Source organism: Oncorhynchus mykiss, chromosome 5 (genome assembly GCF_057628025.1).
Source record: "Oncorhynchus mykiss isolate SJ-2025 chromosome 5, ASM5762802v1, whole genome shotgun sequence".
Classification (NCBI taxonomy): domain Eukaryota; kingdom Metazoa; phylum Chordata; class Actinopteri; order Salmoniformes; family Salmonidae; genus Oncorhynchus; species Oncorhynchus mykiss.
Genome location: NC_143026.1, coordinates 42,821,939 through 42,849,013, shown reverse-complemented (window position 1 = coordinate 42,849,013; position 27,075 = coordinate 42,821,939). Strand labels below are relative to the sequence as shown.

At 43.1% G+C, this 27,075-nt stretch overlaps 1 protein-coding gene across 3 annotated transcripts; it reads left to right on the top strand.

Annotated features, from left to right (window-relative positions):
• The first annotated feature begins 14,055 nt into the window (after nucleotides 1-14,055).
• LOC118964609 (beta-1,3-galactosyl-O-glycosyl-glycoprotein beta-1,6-N-acetylglucosaminyltransferase 4-like) lies at nucleotides 14,056-19,742 on the top strand. Of its 3 annotated transcripts, none has more exons than XM_036977587.2 (3): nucleotides 14,056-14,485; nucleotides 16,958-17,024; nucleotides 17,231-19,742. In XM_036977587.2, the coding sequence occupies exon 3, from the start codon at nucleotides 17,232-17,234 to the stop codon at nucleotides 18,582-18,584; it is 1,353 nt and encodes a 450-aa protein (XP_036833482.2). In that variant the 5' UTR covers nucleotides 14,056-14,485; nucleotides 16,958-17,024; nucleotide 17,231; the 3' UTR covers nucleotides 18,585-19,742. The 3 variants fall into 3 exon arrangements, with proteins under 3 accessions (XP_036833482.2, XP_036833483.2, XP_036833484.2); XM_036977588.2 differs by having other exon boundaries at nucleotides 14,080-14,469; XM_036977589.2 differs by having other exon boundaries at nucleotides 14,084-14,440.
• The last annotated feature ends 7,333 nt before the right edge of the window (nucleotides 19,743-27,075 follow it).

Sequence of the window (27,075 nt, the reverse complement as noted above, 5' to 3'; positions counted from 1 at the left end):
CTTCATCCGAAGACGAGAATCGTTACAGAACTACCCACCACAAACGGACCAAGCAGCATGGTAACAGGGAGCCGAAGGTTCAGGACGCCTGGACTTGGGAGGAGATGTTTGGCGGCAAGGGACCCTGGGCACAGGCTGGGAAATATCGCCGCCCCAAAGAAGAACTGGAGGCAGCGAAAGCTGAGAGGCAGCGATATGAGGTAAGGCAGCGCAACAGGCATGAGAGGCAGCCCCCAAATAATTTTTGGGGCGGGCACACGGGGAGATTGGCGGAGTCAGGCGATAGACCTGAGCCAACTCCCCGTGTTTACCAGAAGAAGTGCAGTACTGGTCAGGCACCGTGTTATGTGTCGCCAGTCCGCGCTCATAGCCGGTGCGCTATAGGCCAGCCCCCCGCAAGTGCCACGCGAGAGTGGGCATCCAGCCAGGGCGTATTGTGCTGGCTCAGCGTGTTTGGTCTCCGGTACGCCGTTTCGGCCCAGGGTATCTTGCGCCGGCTCTGCGTGCTGTGTCTCCGAGGTGCTGGGAGGGTGCAGTGCGCCCTATGCCTGTGCTCCGCCCGTGCCGGGCGAATGTGGGCATGGAGCCTAAGGGAGAGGTGCGAGTGGTATGCACCAGATCTCCAGTGCTCACCCACAGCCCTGTTAAACCTGTGCCTGCACTCTGGAGGGGCCGGGCTAAAGTGGTCATCCCGCCTGTCCGGCCGCTGCCAGAGTCTCCCGCCTGTCCGGCCGCTGCCAGAGTCTCCCGCCTGTCCGGCCGCTGCCAGAGTCTCCCGCCTGTCCGGCCGCTGCCAGAGTCTCCCGCCTGTCCGGCCGCTGCCAGAGTCTCCCGCCTGTCCGGCCGCTGCCAGAGTCTCCCGCCTGTCCGGCCGCTGCCAGAGTCTCCCGCCTGTCCGGCGCCTCTCGCCTGTCCGGTGCTGCCGGACTGTCCTATCATTATCTCCTGTTCTTGGGAGTATCATCATGTGTTGCAAACCAGCCACACCTGTTTCCTTGTGTAGATAAAAACAGGAACTGAGAATTCCGGCCAAGAACAGAAACTATAAAGATATGTGCTTTTCACCAAGTGCTTCGGAATTCAGACTGTCAACACACTCTGCTATTCTCCTGAGTTCATCAAAATAAAGAATCTTAGTTTGACTTGGACTCCAGCAAATCCTTATTTTATAATATCCAACCCAGCCAACTGTATATTAACCATGTCGTCGTTCACAAGATATTACAGTTTTTAATGTCCTGTTGGTAGGATAGTCTCGAACGGAGATCATTCAGTTGTTGTTGTGTTGTGGTTTGTTGAGCAAGTATTTCTAATGATTGTGTGCTTTGGTGGGAGTTTGTGTTGATAACAGAGTCCACTTTGCTGGATTAAGTTGGGTGAGACGGGCTGAATCTGCATGGAGAGCTCTCAGCTGTTTTGTAAGCAGTGCGCTCATGATTTCTGCTCTTCTCTATTCAGTTGTGGGGGCTTGGAGTCGGACACACGCAGCATATCTACCTAAAACATATTTAGCTACCCTTACGAAAAAAGATTATGGGCAGAGTGCAGTATAACTGCAGTAGTTTTGCAGTGTAAATGCAGTTAGAGTTCAGTATAATTGCAATACACTGCAGTTACTCTGCATTCACTGCATCTAAAATACCACAGTAGACTGCAGCTACTGTACTTTTACTGCAGTTTTAAAACTGCAATCTTTTTTTGTAAAGGTAGACAGCAAATAAACTTTGAGGCCATTTTCTCAGTTTTACAGTTTGCATAGTTACTTTGACTTTGTATGTCAGAGCAGGTAACTGCAGTCACAACACAGTGGAACAAAGCCATAGTGCAGTAACTTCACTTGCTGTTTGCCTTGGTTTTTTACTTGGATTTTGTAGTTGCTGCAAATTTCACACTCCACTTTCTCTGAAACGGAACACAACTGAATACTTTGTCACAAGATAAAACAGATACTACAAAGACTGATTTCAATCTTAACTCTTTTTTTTTTGCCAAAAGTGTAGTTACTGCATTTATCCTTTGTAGGGCAGTGTAGTACAGTCTACTGTAATATTTACTGTAGTGCTTTTGCAGACATTTCTGTAGTATTTACTATAGTGTTTTTGTTTAATTATCTTTGACATAGAAGTGAAGGCTCTGCTTGAGGAAACATTGAAATTGTCTATAATCTGTAGTTGGGTACAATAAGACAGGGCTCTGAACAGACAGGGTCTAGCTTCTACTCTTTCCTGTAACCTGTAGAAAACACAATATATGATATATATTTGCCATGTACATTAGGTTTCTCACTTATGGGTGGCACAAATTGGGATATGGGGGAGTGGAATGGGCAGGGTGTATGCAAATTAAATACTGTAGTATTTACTATAGTTTAAAAGTGTTGTGTTTTTGGGGACATTAGTTTTTACTACAGTCTTTTTTCCCCCAGATAATACTGTCATCTTGTCATCTCTTTTTCCCCAATACTATCATATTGGGGCGACGAGGAGAGCAGGGTTGCAAAATGCAATCATATCTGTGACGCCCCCTCCCTGCTCTGTCTCCTGGGTTTTGCTGTGCTTACTTCCTGCAGGAGATTGGTGGGCGGAGCTGGGAGGGTCGTCAGTGCTGATGCTGACCTGTGAAAGCACAGCTGTGGCATAAAGTCCCTGTTTCCCCATTAGCAAGAGATTCCTCTCACCATGCATACTTTTGGTTGTTTTGTTGTGGTTTTGGCAGTTGAAACCTAATTTACTGACATTCATGCCTCATCTGATTATTGTTGTGATTTTTTTACTTTACTTATGGAATAAATTAGTTTTGTTATTCCTTTACTCAGTGTGTGTTTCCTCATTGTTTGTTACAATCTTGAGCAAGGTTGTAACATATCATGCAAATATAGGCCTACCATTTATAAAATGATACATTTTTTTGGACTACAGACTAGCTGAAAAATAATTGAAAATTGACAAATGATGTACATTTTCTGGTAAAAAAGTGGAGGTACAACATTTTGCACCCAAAAAGCTGTTTCAGCCCAGTCGTGACTCACGAAGAGAAAGGACTTTGCAAGTGTTTCTGATTAACCCATAAGCCTCGTCTAAGCCAGGGGAGGGGATTTCAACTAGGCTAAATATTATTGTTTTAAGGTCATACTAAGGATAATATTTCTATTTGCTTTTGACCACTTGAAGTATCTCAAAAATATTTGTACTTAGCCCATACAAACATATTGAATAACAGATTCACTACATGGAACAAAATATAGTCGTCGTCGCCCCCCCCCACCCAAAAAAATAAATCTAAAGGAAGTTTGTTCTGAAGTATATAAACTCAGCAAAAAAAAGAAATGTCCCTTTTTCAGGACCCTGTCTTTCAAAGACAGGACGGACAGCTGATCGTCCTCACAGTGGCAGACCACGTGTAACAACACCTGCACAGGATCGGTACATCCAAACACACCTGTGGGACAGGTACAGGATGGCAACAACAACTGCCCGAGTTACACCAGGAACGCACAATCCCTCCATCAGTGCTCAGACTGTCCGCAATAGGCTGAGAGAGGCTGGACTGAGGGCTTGTTGTAAGGCAGGTCCTCACCAGACATCACTGACAACAACGTTGCCTATGGGCACAAACCCACCATCGCTGGACGAGACAAGACTGGCAAAAAGTGCTCTTCACTGACAAGTCGCGGTTTTGTGTCACCAGTGGTGATGGTCGAATTTGCGTTTATCGTCGAAGGAATGAGCAGTACACCGAGGCCTGTACTCTGGAGCGGGATCAATTTGGAGGTGGAGGGTCCGTCATGGTCTGGGGCGGTGTGTCACAGCATCATTGGACTGAGCTTGTTGTCATTGCAGGCAATCTCAACGCTGTGCGTTACAGGGAAGCTATCCTCCTCCCTCATGTGGTACCCTTCCTGCAGGCTCATCCTGACATGACCCTCCAGCATGACAATACCACCAGCCATACTGTTCATTCTGTGCGTGATTTTCTGCAAGACCGGAATGTCAGTGTTCTTCCATGGCCAGCGACGAGCCCAGATCTCAATCCCATTGAGCATGTCTGGGACCTGTTGGATCAGAGGGTGAGGGCTAAGGCCACCCCCCCCCCCCCCCCCCCCCCCTGAAATGTCCGGGAACTTGCAGATGCCTTGTTGGACGAGTGGGGTAACATCTCACAGCAAGAACTGGCAAATCTGGTGCAGTCCATGAGGAGGAGATGCACTGCAATACTTAATGCAGCTGGTGGCCACACCAGATACTGACTGTTAGTTTTGATTTTGAACCCCCCTTTGTTCAGGTACACATTGTTCCATTTATGTTAGTCACATGTCTGTGGAACTTGTTCAGTTTGTCTCAGTTGTTGAATGTTATGTCCATAGAAATATTTACACATGTTAAGTTTGTGGAAAATAAACGCAGTTGAAAGTGAGAGGACGTTTATTTATTTTTTGCTGAGTTGATAAGAGATATAAGAAAGATCTCTTTTGTTGTTGTTGTATTTAACCCCATATTTTTGTCCCTTAACAGTCTACGCCCTGTCTAAGCCAGTTGGTTCTACTAATAATTGAGCTATTTTATTATGAATTTTAAGACCCCTTGAAGTATAAAATATATATATTTTTGTATATATATATTTTTACATGTATTCAACCCCTTTTTTGGTCACTAAACATTCTCCATACAACATACCATACTTCGATTCATACATTTTTTTCAACTGGTACAGGGGGACCTTCAGACAAGTCTTGTGAGGCCTGTGGGTGTCCTAGAGCAGAACAATGTTTGTGAGAGTCTCATCTTTCCACAGTTTACACCTCAGTGTGTCGCCCAAACAGTTTGGATGCCACAGAAGTTGGCAGATCGGCTGTACCGACTTCAGATGAGTCCCAAGATGCTTGTGTGGATCGTAGAGTAAAACGGAGAACATCATCGTGTTCGCGAGTCTCTCATCTTTGGAGTGGTCGGCCAAACCGTTTGTAGGCCAAATCGTTCGGACGCTACAGACGATTATGTGAGAAGACCGATTTTCAGGATGTCTCATTTGTCTGACAAACTCTGTTACCTTTCACCGCAAACGTCGCACACTAGTTTAAACTGACAGATTATTACGTGGACTTGTTTATTTATGCTAATTTGATTTCAGCAGGGCGTGGACATGGACTCCAGGGAGTTTTAGTAAACAAAGCCATGCTGGTTGGTGGTAATATTCAAAAACACAGAAAAAGTCCCCACTTTGGATTTCCCACTTCAAGCCCAAATATACCACACTTTGACTAAAACGATGACTTATTGACTTAAATCGTTGTGGAACATCGTGGGTAAGCTCTGTGGGGGATACTTCTATTAAAGCTAGATCTACTCAGGGATTTCGAAAACTAGTCAGCTTCAGTTAGCTTCTCATTCCAGCTCAGGCTTCTTCCGTACTACGATGGTGGATATTGCTCGTCCGCCTGTTGCTAACTCTAGCAGGCTTGTAAGAGCACGTGCATGTGGCTAGGTGAACACCAAACTCTTCATTAAGACAATGCTGAAACATCAAGCCATGGGCGAGTCAGTGCCACCTTTTAACTGGTGCATAGATCAAAATGAAATGAAAGTTATTTTTAGAAATTCAGCAGGCTATGGTGTGAAATAGGCTTGTTGAAGTGCCGTCTCTAAATCAAATCGTATTGTTGGTCAAGTACACATATTTTGCAGATGCCATCGCAAGTGCAGGGAAATGCTTATGTTTCTAGCTCAACCAGTGCAGTAATACCTAACAATACACACACAAATCCCCCCCCCCCCCCAAAAAAAAAAATATATATAAAGAAATTAAGAAATATCTGAATGAGAAATATATACAAATGTATATACTGGTGTGTATAGACAGTATAGACATAGAAAATGTGTGTACAGCAGAAGTTGTGTACAGCAATAGTTACAGGGCCTTCAGAAAGTATTTATACCCCTTGACTTATTCCACTTTTTGTTGTTACAGCCTGCATAAATAAATACTAATCTCATCCGTCTACACACAATGCCCCATACTGACAAAGACAAAACATGTTTTTAGAAATGTTTGCTAATTTATTGAAAATGAAATACGGAAATAACTCATTTACATAACTATTCACACCCCTGAGTCAATGCACTGTAGAAGCAGCGGTTACAGCTTTGAGTCGCCTTGGGTTTGTCTGGATCAGCATTTCACATCTGGATTTGGGGATTTTCTCAGATTCTCCCTTGCAAATTTTCCTCCAGCTCTAGTAAACTTGATGGGGAGCAGCAGTGAACAACAATCTTCATCTTTCCACAGATTTTCAATGGGGATCCAAGTCTGGGCTTTGGCTGAGCCAATCAAGGTCCTTCACATTCTTGTTCTGAAGCCATTCCAGCGTTGTTTTGGCTGTATGCTTGGAGTCATTGTTCTGTTAGAACATAAATCTTAAGCCCAGTCTGAGAAAGTTTGCACTCTGAAGCAGGTTCTCATCAAGGATTTGCCTGTATTTGGCTCCAGTCATTGTTCCCTCTATACTCTTTTCTACATTGTAGAATAATAGTGAAGACATCAAAACGATGTAATAACACATATGGAATCATGTAGTAAGCAAATCAAAATATAATTTGATTCTTGAAAGTGGCCACCCTTTGCCTTGATGACGGCTTTGCACACTCCTGGCATTCTCTCAACCAGCTTCAACTGGAATGCTATTACAACCGCTTTGAAGGAGTTCCCACATTTGCTGAGCACTTGTTGGCTGCTTTTCCTTCACTCTGTGGTCCAACACATCCCAAACCATCTCAATTGGGTTGAGGTCAGGTGATATGATGCAGGCCAGCACTCCATCACTCTCCTCCCTGGTCAAATAGCCCTTACACAGCCTGGAGGTGTGTTTTGGGTCATTGTCCTGTTGAAAAACAAATGATAGTCAAACTAAGCGCAAACCAGATGGCATGGCGTTTCGCTACAGAATGCATTGGCAGCCTTGCTGGTTAAGAGTGTCTTGAATTCTAAATAAATCACAGAAAGTGTCACCAGCAATGCAGCCCCTACAATCACACCTCCTCCTCCATGCTTCACAGTGAGAACCACACATGCAGAGATCATCCGTTCACTTACTCTACGTCTCACAAAGACATGACGGTTGGAACCAAAAATCTCGAATTTGGACTCCTCAGACCAAAGAACAGCTTTCCACCAGTCTAATGTCTGTTGCTGGTGTTTCTTGGTCCAAGAAAGTCATCTTATTATTGTTGGTATCCTTCTTTGTAGCAATTCGACCATGAAGGCCTTATTCACACAGTCTCCTCTGAACAGTTGAGATGTGTCTGTACTTGAACTACATGAAGCATGTATTTGGGCTGCAATCTGAGGTGCAGTTAACTCTAATGAACTTATCCTCTGCAGCAGAGGTAACTCTGGGTTTTCCTTTCTGGTGGCGGTCCTCATGAGAGCCAGTTTCATCATAGCACATGATGGTTTTTGCGACTGACATTCTTGACAAGTTATTGACATTTTCTGTATTGACTGACCTTCATGTCTTAAAGTAGTGATGGACTTTTGTTTCTATTTGCTTATTTTAAGCTGTTTTTGCCATAATATGGACTTTTACCAAATATGGCTATATTCTGTATACCACCCCAACCTTGTCACAACACAACTGATTGACTCAAAAGCATTAAGAAGGAAAGAAATTCCACAAATGAACTTTTAACAAGGCACACCTGTTAATTGAAATGCATTCCAGGTGACTACCTCATGAAGCTGGTTGAGCGAATGCCAAGTGTGTGCAAAGTTGTCGTCAAGGCAAAGGGTGGCTACTTTGAAGAATCTCAAACAGAAAATGTATTTTGATTTGTTCAACACATTTTTGGTTACTACATGATTCCATGTGTTATTTCATAGTTTTGATGTCTTCACTGTTATTCTACAATGTAGAACATCGTAAAAATAAATAAAGAAAAAACAAACTTTTGACTGGTACTGTATATCCATACAAACTATCAATAACGACATTTAAATCAACTAAATCAGCCTGCTTTTCTAACAACATTCTAATCAGGTCCCTACACAGACTCAGAAGGATCCTGTGAGGGCGATGCATTTTCTGGTGACAGTAGTCCTTGCAGTGCTCCTGCCATCAAGTCTTGGATGCCCAAAAACTTAACTGTGGCTATAAAGTCTACAAAATCCACCTTCACAGTAAGTGTATCCAGATTACTTGATTGATTTATAACATTTGCAACTGGTTGTGGTGTATTCCCCACCATATCTCCTTCAGCACTGTGGCCTCTGACCCCTTCACATAGGATATTTGCTGTATAGCCCCGATCCTTGACACCTCAACCTCTTTCACCCTATTGAACCTTTATTTAACTATCCCAGCTTTAGGTTGGTAGATACACTTAATCAAACATCAATAATATAGATCAACTTTGCACCTTTTTTACCATTCTAGACTTAACACAAATATAAACGCAACATGCAACAATTTCAAAGATTTCACTGAGTTACAGTTCATATAAGGAAATCTGTCAATTGAAATACATTCATTAGGCCCTAACCTATGGATTTCACATGACTGGGAATACAGATGTGCATCTGTTGGCCACAGATGCCTTAAACAAAAGTAGGAATGTGGATCAGAAAACCAGCCAGTATCTGGTGTGACGACCATTTGCCTCATGCAGCGTGACACATCTCCTTTACATAGAGTTGAACAGGCTGTTGATTGTGGCCAGTGGAATGTTGTCCCACTCCTCTTCAATGGCTGTGTGAAGTTGCTGGATATTGGCGGGAACTGGAACACGCTGTTGTACACGTCGATCCAGAGCATCCCAAACGTGCTCAATGGGTGACATGTCTGGTGAGTATACAGGCCATGAAAGAACTGGGACATTTTCAGCTTCCAGGAATTGTCTACAGATTCTTGCGACATGGGGCTATGCATTATCATTCTGAAACATGAGATGATGGTGGTGGATGAAGGGCACGACAATGGGCCTCAGGATCTCGTCACGGTTTCTCTGTGCATTCAAATTGCCATTGATAAAATGCAATTTTGTTCGTTGTCTGTAGCTTATGCCTGCCCATACCATAACCCCACCGCCACCATGGGACACTCTGTTCACAACGTTGACATCAGCAACCCGCTCGCAAACACAACGTCATACACGCTGTCTGCCATCTTCTCAGGACAGTTGAAAGCGGGATTCAGCCGTAAAGAGCACACAAGTGTTTCCCTGAGATGGTGTCTGACAGTTTGTGCAGAAATTCTTCAGTTGTGCAAACCCACAGTTTCATCAGCTGTCCGGGTGGCTGGTATGGGATGACCCTGCAGGTGATGAATCCGGATGTGGAGGTCCTGGGCTGGTGTAGTTACACGTGGTCTGTGGTTGTGAGGCCCATTGGATGTACTGCCAAATTCTCTAAATTCTCAAAGCCTCGGCTTATGGTAGAGAAATAAACATTAAATTATCTGGCGACAGCTCTGGTGGACATTCCTGCAGTCAGCATGCCAATTTAACACCCTCAACTTAGATATATGTGGCATTGTGTTGGGGGACAAAACTGCACATTTTAGAGTGGCCTTTTATTGTCCCCAGCACAAGGTTCACCTGTGTAATGATCACGCTGTTTAATCAGCTTCTTGATATGTCACACGGCCAGTTGGATGGATTATCTTGGCAAAGGAGAAATGCTCACTAACAGACGTAATCAAATTTGTGCACAAAATTTGAGCGAAATAAGCTTTTGTGTGTATGGAACATTTCTGGGATCTTTTATTTCAGCTCTTGAAACATGGGACCAACACTTGATATATTGTGTTCATATGTGTAGATACAGGCCAAGCGACGTGCATATGAACTACATCCTGGAATGTTTGGCCTAAGATATTGATTATCAATGTCCAATGGGACTCCAGAGAGAACACTTTTAACCGGTTTCCCTGCTCTGAGAATCAAAGCAGTCCACGTCATGCTTTTTATCAACACCAATCCACTCCTGGTTACTTTGACTGCATTAACTTTAACCAGCGCCTTCTTCACCATCCTAGTGATTTGAAAAGGGTTTCCTAAATGAGCATCCGTATCCAAAAAACATACTCAAACAACCAACGGTTCTTCACTCATTTTCCACAACAATTTTAGCTCTTTTTGTTCCCTTCTTGGACTTTACTGTTATCCACTTTATCACTAACACGCTTTGTTTCAAACAACACTTCCGGTATCTCAACCATCTCCCCTTCTTCCAACAATCACATAACTTCTTCCTCTACTTCTTCTGAAATGCACTGTCAAATGTGGGATCTTTATATAGACAGGTGTGTTTCTTTTGAAATCATATCCAAACAATTGAATTGGTCACAGGTGGACTCCAAGTTGTAGAGACATCTCAAGGATGATCAAAGGTAATTGGATGCACCTGAGCTCAAATTGGAGTGTCATAGCAAAGGGGTGTGAATACTTATGTAAATGAGATGTTTCTGTAATTAATTTTCAATACATTTGCAAACATTTCTAAAAACATGTTTTAACTTTGTCATTATGGGGTATTGTGTGTAGATGGGTGAGAAAAAAACGATTTAATCCATTTTTAATACAGGCTGTAACCTGACAAAATGTGGAGTAAGTCAAGGGGTATGAATACTTTCTGAAGCCTGAGTTTTGAATAGAATCCTGTTTATACACTATCTTTCAAAAGTTTGGGGTCACTTAAATGTCCTTGTTTTTGAAAGAAAAGCATTTTTTTTTGTCCAATAAAATGTATCAGAAATACAATGTAGACATTGTTAATGTTGTAAATGACTTTTGTAGCTGGAAACTGACTATTTAAAAAAAAAAAAAAAGAATATCTACGTAGGCGTACAGAGGCAACCATCACTCCTGTGTTCCAATGGCATGTTGTTTAACTAATCCAAGTTTATCATTTTATAAGGCTAATTGATCATTAGAAAACACTTTTGCAATTACGTTAGCACAGCTGAAAACTGTTGTCCTGATTAAAGAAGCAATAAACTTGCCTTATTTAGACTAGTTGAGTATCTGGAGCATCAGTATTTGTGGGATGCTGGCATTTCTAGACAGAGTTGCAAAGAAAAAGCCATATCTCAGACTGGCCAATAAAAAGAAAAAATTAAGATGGGGAAAAAGACCACAGACACTGGACAGAGGAACTCTGCCTAGAGGGCCAGCATACAGGAGTCACCTCTTCACTGTTGACATTGAGACTGGTGTTTTGCGGGAACGATTTAATGAAGCTGCCAGTTGAGGACTTGTGAGGCGTCTGTTTCTCAAATTAGACACTCTAATGTACCTGTCCTCTTGCTTAGTTGTGCACCTGGGCCTCCCACTGCTCTTAATATTCCGGTTAGAGACAGTTTGAGCTCTTCTGTAACAGAAGTAGTACACAGCGTTGTACGAGATCTTCAGTTTCTTGGCAATTTCTCGCATGGAACAGCCTTCATTTCAGAAGAAAGTCTTTGTTTCTGGCCATTTTTTCAGTCTCAACCGCTTCCCCTTCTTCCAACAATTACATAACTTTCTTCTTCTGAAATGCAATGTCAACTGTGGAACCTTATAAAAAGACAGGTGTGTTTCTTTCAAAATCATGTCCAAACAATTGAATTGGTCACAGGTCGCATCTCAAGGATGCCCAAAGGAAACGGGATGCACCTAACTTTTAAAATACAGAAATCATCCCTGTATGATGCATATCGCATCGTATGACGCACATTGCAGCTTAATGTGATGCAAAATGTGTCATACTGGAATAATTTATGTATTTTGAAAGTTACATATCTCGAAAACTTGATTGCTGACAAGCAAAACATTTTGGGACTATGTCAACAATGGAGTAATGAAAGAAATACCAAAATATACTTTTTGTGTGTAGTTTTCCTTTATGTACTTCACACCACTGCTTCTGAGGTATTTGCCCATGCCTGATGGGCATAGCAGTGCAGGTCTGCTCCAGGCCCCGCAACACTAATACAGCTCTATATCACAGAGGGAGGGAGAGAGAGAAATACTGTCACCATACAGTCATGGAAGCCAACATTAAATACACAGTTGAACAAAGCCAATCAAAGATCCTGATTCACTGCTAATTCACATAGGACATGTGCCAGCACGGCACTGACTGGGGCCCATTGGCACAGTGGAAAGGGGCATATACTTACAACATACAAGACACACAGCACTGATTACATGATCAATGGTAGTTGGGTGAATTCTAGGACAGATAGTATTTTGACAATTGACCAGATCAAATGTTACCAACCCGATTCAAGTGTCCTCCATTACTCTGAAGTGGGACTGGTGTCTGGCCACTGCCTCAGCCTTCTGGAACAGCTCCTGATATGGTTGAGGGGTTCCCACAACGCTGCGCTGAACCACAAATCCACCAGGTTTGGATATACAGTATCACTCAATAAACATATAGTGAAATAACTTTCTCTAATTTGGAAGTAATTTATATGCTAGTAGAGGGACTGTAACTACAGAATAGATTCAGGCCGGTGACACTGACACCGTTACTATGCACCTAGCTGTGTACGTTGCTGAATGCTGGCTGACACGTTTTGTTATTTGCTATTTGTAGTAGACAAGTGCCATCCTTGATTTATTTTTGCCCTAGAAAATATGCTATAAACTTATGAGAACATGCATGTTGTTTTGGGTTAGCAGGCGAAGCCCCGAATGCTAGCTACCCACTAGGCACACACTGGTTGAATTAACGTTGTTTCAAACATGAACAAACATGGAATAGATGTTGAGTGGATGTCTGTGCCCAGTGGGTAGTCAGCCACCTAACTTGCAAATCCGTGTTAGCTATCCATATCTTTGTCCGAGTTTAAATTAGTTGGCTATCTAGCCAGTTCGAGTTGAAACATTGTTGAAAGGAAGCTGGCTACATCCTATGATTAGTTGGCAAGCTGGTATCCAATGCCTGCCCTGTATTGACCCTAAATGCAAATAGGCTACAGTTAGCAACGTGAGATATGTGCATCTTCATCTTTTTATTTTCTTTGTACTTTTAACCCCTTTTCTCCCCAATTTGTAGATACAGTCTTATCCCATCGCTGCAACTATGAACTTGGGAGAGACGAAGGTCGAGAGCCATGCGTCCTCCGAAACACAACCCTACCAAGCCGCACAGCTTTTTGATTCACTGCTCGCTTAACCCGGAAGCCAGCTGCACCAATGTGTCGGAGGAAACACCGTCCGACAAGGAAATCATGGCCCGGCCAAACCCTCTCCTAGGCCAATTGTATGCCTCTTTATGGGTCTCCCAGGCACGGGCGGCTGTGACACAGCCTGGGACCGAACGTGGGTCTGTAGTGACACCTCAAGCTGCAGTGTCTTAGACCGCTGCGCCACTCGGTAGGCCCGCACATCTTCATCTGACATGCTACATCACATTACGCGTTAGCTTCATGTATTTAGCTAGCTACAGTATCATTCCACTTTCATCTGTGATTTCATTGCTAGCCTGGCTCACTAGCATGCTCCAAAAAAAATTATATAACCAAAAGTAGTTACTAGCTAGCTAGTACCAGCTATCTAATTAGCTAACGCACTCACAGAAGTAAACGCATCGGATGTAATACATTCCTGGCCATCTGGCAATATTGTTGAAATGGAAGTTTACACCAACTTTATGGAAGCCCATTTTCACTCCTATTTGCTGTGCCAAATGTGCGTGCATTGCACCCATATGCAGACTTGACAACATTGTCCACATAGCAGTTGGCGGCGGACCACAAAGTGTTGTTTCTGGGAAATTGTGCATCACTGGCAAAAGTGTGCATATTGTTAACCCCATGCCCAATCCTCCGGTAAATTGGGATGTACTCACTTAAAAACTCTGTTTTGGACAAGACTGACTTCATGACAAAAAATTATCATACTTTGTAGTACATTTTGACACTATAATTCATGTTTCTGACTCATATCGATGCCACGGGCCATTTAAAAACAGAGAAGTTGGTTCTAAGGGGAAGTTGATCTTTCTGTCATGCAGGTTTTACTGTGCATGGAGTTTCCAATAAATGGCATTACTAAATGTGTGACGTGATAGGTATTTAAACATGACAAAACATTTTAACACACACAAAACAAACATTTGATTAATAAAATATTTAGTCTTCCTCAAAAGGGGACGCTATCTCACTGGGTCTCAACTCGTTTGGTACTTCAACACCTCTCTCTCTCTCTCTCTTCATTGCTGCAGTGAATAGGAAAAGTCACCCCGTGCGCGCTGTCAGAGTCCAAGCATAACGATAGCGGATCATTTGAACATGATGGGATTTAACCGAAGACATACGGAGCTCTGCAATTAACAACGGATTGGTGGGATATCAAAGGAGTTTACCATGCAGCGAACAACAATCTGTTTGTGGAATAACACTTTCGAGAGATTGACGAAAAGTTTACAAATCTGAATGGGATTGTAGAAGCAACATGCTAAAGTACGGAGGCAAATATGTCAATTATACCGGTATGCAAAGAGAAAAGTAAGAAGGAAAAAAAATGGAATCTTGTCATTCACAATGATATGACTTTATAGTTGTTGTTTTTTTAATCAGAACTTGAAATGTAGAGCACATTGGGTGATCATTCTTCTTCAGAACAGAACATTCAACACGATAAATATTTTATTTCTGAAAATTCGAGTCATTGCTAGGAAGTCACAGTCAACTGAACACTGTTGTCTTCACATGTTAGTTCTCAATTAAACTCAATTCAATAAACTGTATTTATCATCAAGGAATGGGCGTTAATATGGACAGTGATGGAAAAAGTACCCAATCGTAATACTTGCGTAAAGATACCTTATTAATAGAAAATGACTAAAAGTGAAAGTAACCTACGAAAAATTCTAAAATACTTGTTTTGAAATATACTTAAAAATCAATAGTAAAATGGAATTGCTCAAATATACTTAAGTATCAAAAGTGAAAGTACAAATCATTTGAAATTCCTCCTGTTAATCTAACAAGATGGCGCCATTTGTTAAAGATATATTTTTATTTACGGAAAGCAAGGGGCACACCAACACTCAGACATAATTTACTAACGAAGCATGTGTGTTTAGTGAGTCTGCCAGATCCCTTGACCCTTTTCCTGTCCTGCTAAGCCTTCAAAATGTAACGAGTACTTTTGGGTGTCAGGGAAAATGTATGGAGTAAAAAGTGAATGACTTTCTTTAGGAATGTAGTGAAGTAAAAGTAGTCAAAAATATAAATAGTAAAGTACAGAAACCCCCAAAACCTAATTAAGTACTTTAAAGTATTTTTACTTAAGTAATTTACACCACTGAATGTGGAGTTGGTCCCCCCCTTTGCTGCCACTCATCTGGGTAGGCTTTCCACTAGATGTTGGAACATTGCTGCGGGGACTTGCATCCATTCATCCACAAGAGGATTGGTGAGGTCGGGCACTGATATTGGGCGATTAGGCCTGGCTCAGTTAGTGTTCCAATTCATCCCAAAGGGGTTCGGTGGGGTTGAGGTCAGGTCTCTGTGCCGGCCAGTCAAGTTCTTCCACACCGATCTCGACAAACCATTTCTGTATGGACCTCGCTTTGTGCACTGGGGCATTGTCATGTTGAAACAGGAAACAGCCCTCCCAAACTGTTGCCACAAAGTTGGAAGCACAGAATGTCTAGAATATCATTGTATGCTGTAGCGTTCCCTTCACTGGAACTAAGGGGCCTAGCCCGAACCATGAAAAACAGCCCCAGACCATTATTCCTCCCCCACCAAACTTTACAGTTCCTCATTCCAGAGAACGTGTTTCCACTGCTCCAGAATCCAATGGTGGCCAGCTTTACACCACTCCAGCCGACTCTTGGCATTGCACATGGTGATTTCAGGCTTGTGTGCGGCTGATCAGCCATGGAAACCCATTTCATGAAACTCCCAACACACAGTTATTGTGCTGAAATTGCTTCCAGAGGCAATTTGGAACTTGTTAGTGAGTGTTGCAACCGAGGACAAACTATTGTTAGGCGTTACGTTTCCGCTTCACAATAACAGCACTTACAGTAGACCGGGTCAGCAGGGCAGAAATTGTATGAACTGACTTGTTGGAAAGGTGGCATCCTATGATGGTGCCACGTTGAAAGTCACTAAGCTCTTCAGTAAAGCCATTCTTCTGCCAATGTTTGTCTATGAAGATTGCATGGCTGTGTGCTCCATTTTATACACCTGTAGGCAATGGGTGTGGCTGAAATAGCAGAATCCACTAATTTGAAGGGTGGTCCACATACTTTTGTATATATAGTGTATTGTAGTGATTCAGGAGTAATATTACATCAGAATAATATGCCCCACCAACATTAGGCAACTATTCTGAAAACCCAAACTCAAATAGCTGAAATAAGTCAATTTAAATCAATGATTTTCAGTAGGTATGAGGTACCTCTTGTGGCCATTGAATGTCCCAAGGATAACCTCCTTTCAGAATCAAATAATAGGAATATTTTCTGAACGTTCCCTAAAGCACATCAAATATCTTATTATAACGTTATACTGCGACCAAACCAGGACCTGTACTAAACTTCCTCTTATGGTCCCGAGTTATCGTCATGTTTTATTGTTCCTAGAATGTTCTGAGAATGCCAGTGGGATAATGTCTCGCCGAAACCCTTAAAGGGACCTAAATGGAAACATTGTCCTTAGGATTTCCCTGTTTGCTGGGAAGATCCCTTTCAATGTGCCATCCAATCTCATAAAACGTTTCAGAAAAAGTCTGTCTTGTTACCCTTTAAAGAGGAGGGTGCTGGAGTATTGAAAACAGGGATGCCAGTAATCTTTACATCTCTTTGAGATTTTTTATTGTACGACTTGTTAATCAAAATCAATTTGTTTGCATACAATATGGCTCCGTATTTGTATTATTGATATCGTTTATACAGTCTTTTTTTCTCATCTTTATCAATGTGCCAATAATTTCTGACCTTACTGTACATTTGAACTCTTCAGGCTCGGGTTTTAGAGCAAGTCATCTTTTCTGGGCGTTACGAGACCTCCACACCATTTCCTGAGCGAGGTGATTTTTTTTTATTTTACAGGATTATATATTTAGCCCAACATTTAAGTCGTCTAAGCAATAGAGCAAATAACCAGCTGAGCACGGTTATCAAACATATTGTAAAAAATGGATTCAGTTAAATCCTAACAACTTTTTTGCATGATTGCATGCGTGAACTGACTTGTTTCTTTTTTTCTGATTATTGTTCTTTTGTGTCACCACAGAATGAAAATAAGATTTGCCTTTCCAAGCAGACTGCGGAAGAAGAATTTCATTTCTTCTTTATCATTGCTGCTGGTGATCTGTGCCTTCTTGCTGCTCTTCCTAAAGTTCACTGTTAAATACAGCATTACCATTGAAACCTATGGGTCTACCGCAGGCTACAATGACTTTGAGCTCCTCCATCGCTACAACATTGACTGCAATGCCATCTATGAAATGGAGCCGGCCGAGTTGGGGAAGTCGCTGGTCATCAGAAAACAGGTTGTGGTGGAAGAGCAGGACAAGAGCTTGGTCAACCTGATCTCCAATTGCCCGCGATACCTCCGCTCCCGGGGCTATGGGGATGTCCAAGTGTCTGAGGAGGAGCAGGCCTTCCCCCTGGCCTACTCACTGGTGGTCCACAAGTCTGCCTCCATGGTGGAGAAGATCCTCAGGGCTGTCTACACCCCTAACAACATCTACTGTATCCACTATGACCTGAAGTCATCAGAACTGTTCAGAGAGTCCATGGAGGGTCTGGCACGCTGTCTACCCAATGTCTTCATCGCCTCTAAGCTGGAGGCAGTGACGTACGCCAGCATCAGCCGCCTCAATGCTGACCTCAACTGCCTGTCTGACCTTATAGGATCAAAGGTCAAGTGGAGGTATGTCATCAACCTGTGCGGTCAGGACTTTCCCCTGCGCTCCAACATAGAGTTGGTGGCTGACCTGAAGAAGCTCCGGGGGGGTAACATGATGGAGACAAGTCGCCCCAGCGAATACAAGAAGCAACGTTTCTCCTTCCACCACGAGCTGCAGAACGCGTCATTCGAGTACCACCGGCTGCCGGTGAAAACCAACAAGGCCAAGGGTCCTCCGCCGCACGGCATACAGATGTTCATCGGCAGCGCGTACTTCGTACTCTCGCTGGAGTTCGTCACTTATATGAACAAGTCTGCGCTGGCCAGGGACTTCCTGATGTGGTCAAATGACACCTACTCCCCAGACGAACACTTCTGGGCCACGCTGACACGGGTGCCGGGCGTGCCAGGTGAGGTGCCACGGGCCCAGGCCGACATCACAGACCTGATGAGCAAGACCAGACTGGTGAAGTGGAACTACCTGGAGGGACCGCTTTACCCATCATGCACAGGGAAACACGTCCGCAGTGTGTGTATCTATGGGGCGGGGGAGCTGCGCTGGCTACTGAACTACGGCAGCTGGTTCGCTAATAAGGTGGACGCCAAAGTTGACCCGGTCCTTATCCAATGTCTTGAGGATACATTACAGGAGAAACAGAGACTCTTGGTCAAGGCTATGAAGTCACAACAAAAGATTCCCTCCTCTGTGTTAGCAGTTGATGTTATTCTTCAATAATACAAACTCCAAAGCAAATAAGGGGGAGAAAATTTGATTTATTTGAGAAAGACAAATCATAGATGTTATGCTGGGAGGTAGATGTTCAGTCTCCCCGGTCCTCAGCTTTTCTCAACAGAACAAAGGACAGGATGCCATTGATAACCCCCCACCCTAGCCTGGGATTGACCAATAACAAGGATACTTGTTATTGGGCCAATGGCCAAATAACAAGTATCCTGCTCCAGACTCAATGTACAGACCAATGAAAACGTGGCACACATAGAGTCCAGGACTGACATTCCACAGATTCTAAACAGCTGTTGAACTGAAGACCTACTATTTACATTGACAATTTCTATTGATCGTTAATTCTAGTACTCTCGTCCTCTTATCCTCTGCGCTGTGTATTTATTTTCAAAATATTCTTATACCTGGAAAAGGTTAAATAAATGGATGATTGATTATTAATGGGTTAATTCATGTGGGAATATGGAACCTTTGTAATGCTGTTTTTGACAGCACCATTTTGGTATTTTTTTAAAGACTTTTGTCTTTGAGTTGATCATGTCCGAAACTCAATTGATGTGACAGTGCTTTATGGTATATATGACAGTGGAATACTGGATGAGATAGTGGAATGCTGGATGAGATAGTGGAATGCTGGATGAGCTAGTAGAATGCTGGATGAGATAGACTTGGCTATCTATGTTAGGGTTATTCTCTCGTTTTGCAACTTGAGACTTGAAGTGGGGAATGTTTGTGATAGTCTGACCTTTATGTAATATGGATTAGGTTAACCAGGGCCTTGGCTCCCCGGGTGAAAGCATGTGAAAACCAGCGTATGATGACTAGAGTATGTATACTGACTTCAGAAAGTATTCACATCCCTTGACATTTTTCAGAACTTGTTGTGTTACATCCTGAATTTAAAATAGATTGCATTGAGATTTTGTGTCACTGGCCTATACACAATACCCCATAATATCAATTCATGTTTTTATAAATATTAATTTACATAAGTATTCACACCCCTGAGTCATACATGTAAGGATCACCTTTGACAGCAATTATAGCCGTTACTCTTTCTAGGTAAGTCTCTAAGAGCTTTGCACACCTTGATTGTACACTATTTGTAAAAAAATATATATAAAAAAAAATTCTTCAAGCTCTGTCAAATTGTTTGTTGATCATTGATAGACAACCATTTTCAAGTCTTGCCATAGACTTTCAAGTAGATTTATAAGTCAAAACTGTAAATCGGCCACTCAGGAACATTCACTATCTTCTTGGTAAGCAACTCCAGTGTAGATATGGCCTTTTGTTTTGGGTTATTGTCCTGCTGAAAGGTGATTTCATCTCCCAGTGTCTGGTAGAAAGCAGACTGAGAAAGTTTTTCCTGTAGGATTTTGCCTGTGCTTAGCTCCATTCTGTTTATTTTTTATCCTGAAAAACTCCCCAGTCCTTAACGATTACAAGCATAGCCATAACATGATGCTGCCACAACAATGCTTGAAAATATGGAGAGTCGTACTCAGTTATGTGTTTTGCGCCAAACATAACACTTTTTTATTAAGGACAAAAAGTGAATTACTTTGCCACATGTTTTCAGTATTACTTTAGTGCCTTGTTGCAAACAGGATGCATGTCTTGGAATAGGTTTATTCTGTACAGGCTTCCTTCATTTCACTCTGTCAATTAGGTAAGTGGTGTGGAGTAGCTACAATGTTGTTGATCCAGCCTCAGTTTTCTCTTATCAAAGCTATTAAACTCTGTAACTGTTTTAAAGTCACCATTTACCTCATGGTGAAATCCCTGAGCGGTTTCCTTCCTCTCCGGCAACTGAATAAGTAAGGAAGCCTGCATCTTTTTACTGACTGGGTGTACTGATACACCATCCAAAGTGTAATTAATAACTTCACCATACTCGAATGAATATTCAATGTCAGCTCTTTTTTATTTTGACCCATCCACCAATAGGTACCCTTCTTTGCGAGGTATTGGAAAACCTTGCTGGTCTTTGTGGCTGAATCTGTGTTTTAAATGCACTGCTCGACTGAGGGATGTTACAGATAATCGTATTTGTGGGGTACAGAGATGAGGTAGTCATTCATAAATCATGGGAAACACTATTATTGCACACAGAGTGGGTCCATTCAACTTATTATGTGACTTGTGAAGCACATTTTTACTCCTGAACCTATGTAAGCTTGACATAACAAAGGGGTTGAACACTCATTTAAGACATTTCAGTTTTTTTAAATTAGAAAGTGAGAGTTGTATGAATCAGTTCATTAGTCCAGACATGAAGGGCTTTCAGACTTTATGGCATTCCCAGAAAGCATGCATTATTGAGGCATTATTTATTTTACACTTAAGACATGATTCTGCCGTTGTGCTGTAGAATTTGTGAATTTTGAAACCTGTAAAATGATTGTATACGTTAGTTTATACTGGATTAAGCGTATAGTTTTGTTAACTGTCATTTTGTTAGCTATGCTACGACTTTCCCTCCATCAGTTCTTTCTAAGTCTTGGTTCCAATAGTAAAAACAATTTTCTAAGAGAGTTCTCAATTGGATATGCTCTCTGCAGTGTTTTGTATGTGAACATCATTTTCTGACTCAAATAAGATTCCCTTAAGGTTGCTCTGATCTCCAAAATATGCATGTATCATGGAAATAAACGTATTTCCTCTTACCAAGTCATTTACGATTTCTATGTCTTAGTGTTCCACGTGGACCAATTTATCAGTGAATTCTGAATAGCTCTCCAAGGATTGTTCCATAAGGTTGTGTCCTTAGGGAGAGATATTGAACATAGACACATATAAGGTTTCTGGGGATGAGCATGCTATCTTCAATATGTAGTTATCGTTCCTCTTTAGTGCAATATGTCACAAGTAAAAGCCTTGGATAGTGAGTTTCCAGATCTGGAAGGTTTAAAGGATGTATTTTGCGGGGTAATAAAACCATGCCATTCTAATAAGTTTTATTCTACCTGTAATATTTAACCAAAGATTATTCCATTTAATTAGATATGCTTTCATGTTGAGTAATGGGAAAATAAGTTATCTTTAGCAATTTGTTTGTAGTCACTTATTAAGAATCCTAAGTGTTTAATATAAGCGTTGTTCTTTATCTTAATTTCCTCTCTCACATGTTCAAACTGTCAAGACGGTTCTCCCGAGTGGCGCATTCGATCTAAGGCACTGCATTTCAATGCTAGAGGCAACACGACAGACCCTGATTCCAGGCTGTATCACAACCGGCCGTGATTGGGAGTCCCATAGGACGGCGCACAATCGGCCCAGCGCCGTCCAGGTAGTCAATGTAAATAAGAAATTGTCCTTAACTGACTTGCGTACTTAAATAAATAAAATCTGGACCTAAATAAGTGAACCCCTTGCTTATCAGTTGCCTGTTGATTGCATTAATACAAGTAAGGGCCCACAAGGGAGTAAAATGAGTGTGTATTTAATGGTGAATTAGAAGGTAAACAGGGGAAATGTAATCTCTGGAACAATAGTTTCAACCCCCTTACCAGCTGGCTAAAGTTGCCTTGACAAACATAGTAAAGACACTAACGATCACACATGATCACCTCCTATTAGTAGTGAAACAACCTCTTTTACTAGGTTTTCCAATCTCTGTCCATGGCAGCAGAGTTTCAGAAATGATTAGAAACAATCAATCAACTCACACATGGCAAAATTATTATATTAAGCATCTAATGACCAGTGAATGTCACGATCGTCGTATTGAGGAGACCAAAGCGCAGCGTGGTGTGAATACATACTTTTAATTATAGACGAAAAAAACACGAAGTACACTAAACAAACAAAACAAACTAACCAGATGAACGTGACCGCTATAGAAACTGAGTGCTAACATGCAACATCACATAGACAATAACCCACGAACCACAATACAAAACAGGCTACTTAAATATGGTTCCCAATCAGAGACAACGACAAACACCTGCCACTGATTGAGAACCATATCAGGCCAAAACGCATAGAAACAGACTAACTAGACATGCAACATAGAATGCCCACTCATATCACACCCTGACCAAACAAAACATAGAAACAAACGACGCAAATAATGGTCAGAGTGTGACAGTACCCCCCCCCCCCCTAAGGTGCGGACTCCGGCCGCAAAACCTAAACCTATAGGGGAGGGTCTGGTTGCCTTCTGGCCTCGGTGGCGGCTCTGGCGCGGGACGTGGACCCCACTCCACCATAGTAATTTCCCTCTTCAAGGGCCTCTTTAGAGTGGCGACCCTCGCCTCCGACCTTGGGTCTAAGACCCTAATTAAAGGCCCCGCTGAACTGAGGAGCGCCTCTGGACTGAGGGGCAGCTCCGGATTGGCTGACGGCTCTGGCGGCTCCTGACTGGCTGACGACTCTGGCGGGTCCTGACTGGCTGACGACTCTGGCGGGTCCTGGCTGGCTGACGGCTCTGGCGGGTCCTGGCTGCCTGGCGGCTCTGGCGGGTCCTGGCTGGCTGGCGGCTCTGGCGGCTCAGGACAGACGGGAGACTCTGGCGGCTCAGGACAGACGGGAGACTCTGGCGGCTCAGGACAGACGGGAGACTCTGGCGGCTCAGGACAGACGGGAGACTCTGGCGGCTTTAGGCAGGAGGAAGGCTCTAGCGGCGCTGGGCAGGCGGGAGCACCTGTAGGGATGAGACGGAGAGACAGCCTGGTGCGGATGGCTGCCACCGGAGGGCTGGTGCGTGGAGGTGGCACCGGATAGACCGGACCGTAAAGGCGCACTGGAGATCTTGAGCACCGAGCCTGCCCAACCTTACCTGGTTGAATGCTCCCCGTAGCCAGGCCAGTGCGGCGAGGTGGAATAGCCCACACTGCGCTGTGCTGGCAAACCGGGGACACCATGCGTAAGGCTGGTGCCATGTATGCCGGCCTGAGGAGACGCACTGGAGACCAGATGCGTAGAGCTGGCTTCATGGCACCTGGCTCGATGCCCACTCTAGCCCGGCCGATACGAGGAGCTGGAATGTACCGAACCGGGCTATGCACACGCACCGGGGACACAGTGCGCTCCACCGCATAACACGGTGCCTGCCCGGTTCCTCTCTTTCTCCGGTAAGCACAGGAAGTTGGCGCAGGTCTCCTACCTGGCTTCGCCACACTCCCTGTGTGCCCCCCCCCCCCCCCCCATACATTTTTGGGGCTGCCTCTTGGGCTTCCAGCCACGCTGCCGTGCTGCCTCCTCATACCGGCGCCTCTCTGCTTTCGCTGCCTCCAGCTCTGCTTTGGGGCGGCGATAGTCCCCTGGCTGTGCCCAGGGTCCTTCGCCGTCCAGAATCTCCTCCCAAGTCCATGAGTCCTGCGTTCTTTGCCGCTACTGCTGCTGGCCGTTACCACGCTGCTTGGTCCATTGTTGGTGGGTTATTCTGTCATGATCGTCGTATTGAGGAGACCAAAGCGCAGCGCGGTGTGAATAAATACTTTTAATTATAGACGAAAAAACACAAAGTATACTAAACAAACAAAACAAACTAACCAGACGAACGTGACCGCTATAGAAACTGAGTGCTAACATGCAACATCACATAGACAATAACCCACGAACCACAATACAAAACAGGCTACCTAAATATGGGTCCCAATCAGAGACAACGACAAACACTTGCCACTGATTGAGAACCATATCAGGCCAAAACACATAGAAACAGACTAACTAGACATGCAACATAGAATGCCCACTCATATCACACCCTGACCAAACAAAACATAGAAACAAACAACGCAAATAATGGTCAGAGTGTGACAGTGAAGGTAGCAGACATTTTGTCTCCTTAGTTTTATTTCACTCGTCTTTGAATAGAAGTCTGATTTTAACTGGTTGTATGTTCAAAAACCTGCAGGTCAAAATGAGACTGTTGATTTTTGTTTCCTACCAGTGATAGTATACAATATACAGTACAGTATAGTGTCATCACAGTTTCATATTTTCCCGGTATTTTACCAATGTTTCATCCCTAGAAGAAATCACTTTTTTAATTTGGTATTGTCATTCTAAAGCGTTTGAGCTTTAATCAGCATGGACATTCAAGTCAAAGCGTTTGAGCCAAAGCTCAAAAAAAGCCCACATGATTGTGCTGTTATCCAATACATATAATCATTTGTAGGCTGATGAATAGCTAGCTATAAGTATAAGAAAGTCAAGAACCCAGTAGCACAGGGAGTGCTTCAGACCCAGGGCCCCCAAGCTTAGTGATAAGTTTAGAGGGCACTATGGTGAGCTGTAGTCATTGAACAGCAATCTCACGTAGACGTTCCTCTTGTCCAGGTGTGATAGGGCAGTGTGCGGTGCAACAGCAATTGCGTCGTCCGTGAATCTGTTGGGGCGGTAGGCAAATTGTAGTGGGTCTAAGTTGTCAGGCAAGGTGGAGGTTATAGTCTTTGACTAGCCTTTCAAAGCACTTCATCATGACAGAGGTGAGTGCAATGGGGCGATCGTCATTTAGTTCAGTTACCTTAGCTTGCTTGGGTACAGGCACTATGGTGGACATCTTGAAGCAAGACTGGAATGGGGAGAGGTTGAATATATATAGTCCCTGCCACATATCTTGTATCTGAGCCATTGACTTGCCACTCCTTTTTTGTCCCTGTAATGTATTTTTGCCTCTTTGATTGACTTAGAGGTTGTAGCTGGTTTGTTTGTTCTCATTCATGTTCCTGGTCACCTTACAGTCGCCTCACAGTTACCTGTATTTATCCCGGGAAATAGGAGAGGGTTTGGGCTGGAAATCTCAGTAAATCTTGGTAACCTGGTTCCCGCTATTCTCATAGGATACCTTATAGTCCTCTGGGAGGCATGGGAACTTGGGAACAGCCCCTGATATAGCCGTTTCTGTTACTGTAAAGACTTTAAAGATCAGGGTGAGTTTATCAGGGGCTGTTAAAGATCAGGGTGAGTTTATCAGGGGCTGTTAAAGATCAGGGTGAGCCTGGGCCTTCCAACAACGGGAACAAGTTGTTCCAATGTATGCCTGTGTTTGTGTGTGTGTGTGTGTGTGTGTGTGTGTGTGTGTTGCTTTTCATTGTTAGGGAGTGAGTTCTGCATTCTTAACCCTTTGCCAATTTAGCATTTCCATACAATGCTAATTATTTACGTTATCAGGATGTGCCCCACATTGTTTGACTTTTGGGTGAGAGGTACATGACCTATGCTAGGTTGGCATTGCCTGACGTCTCACCCTGAATTGAATTCCCGCACTCTATCGATCGGTCCATACATCAGTCTGAACCTGCCATCCTAGAAGTTGTTTGTGCTGAAGTCAAAATGGCATCGGTTTCTGGGACCATTCCGAATGGTCAGAATGTGTTTGTATTCTAAAAGAGTATGGAAGGAAAGCAAATCCAGACTCATCATGGAAAATAAACATTAGTGGGCACAGCATTTGGCTGGAGTGAAGTTTATGGGTAGCCAGGCAATTGATGGCATACAGTTTACATAAGTATTTGTTGTAGCTTACAGGCAAAACGATGGTAAATATTTACCTTACCTTAAACAAACTTGTGTACATTGCACACAGTAGTACATAATGTACAAAGATTAACAGTTGGGTGTGACGATCGTCTAATGAATTTACGGACCAAGGCGCAGCGTACGTAGAGTTCCACATGTTTATTAAATGAAACACACAAAAACAATATAGAGCAACGAAACGTGACGTTCTGTAGAGCTCACAGGCATCAACACAAAAACAAGATCCCACAAAAACCCAGTGGGAAAAGGCTGCCTAAATATTATCCCCAAACAGAGACAACGATAGACAGCTGCATCTGATTGGGAACCATACCAGGTCAACATAGAAATAGAAAACTAGAATACTCACCCTAGTCACACCCCGACCTCACCAAATTAGAGAATAAAAGGCTCTCTAAGGTCAGGGCGTGACATTGGGTCAATATCACTAAAAGTGCTATTTTTTGACCTCAAGATAAGTCATTCAAAATTGTATTAAAACTTCCTTGGCGGGAAAACAACTGTTATCCATGAACACGTAGACATGGACATGCACTAAACAGGGTCGAAAAGTGGATATCTTGCTGTAATGTGTTGCAAAATATATGTTTTTGTTCATGAATTGTATTACGTAATTACAGCATGCATAGTATTTTAAGACAAAATAAATATCAATCGCACCTCCTCTTAGTGCAGCTGAAAGACAGCGGAAATACAGAGAACGACGTAATGCTGACCCAGAGAGAAGGAGAGAGTATCTAGAGAAAGAGAGGGAGGAAAGATAAAGAGACAGGGAAGAAGAAGGCAATAGCTGAACTCAGTGACGGAGCGCAGACAGGAAGGAATGGAGAGATTCCAAAAGGATACGCAGAGCCAGGGTCAAGGCTAGTGCGTTGCTTCAGTCCCAAACACCCAACCTCAACTCCTGAAAATCAGACTGGGCCTTCAAGGTTAGGAATGCTTAAGATAAGGCATTTAAGATTATTAGTTGCTAAACTTTCTACTAACTCTA

What these genes read in the sequence shown, in the direction of transcription:
- LOC118964609 (XM_036977587.2), top strand. Translation starts at nt 17,232, where the DNA reads ATGAAAATAAGATTTGCCTTTCCAAGCAGACTGCGGAAGAAGAATTTC.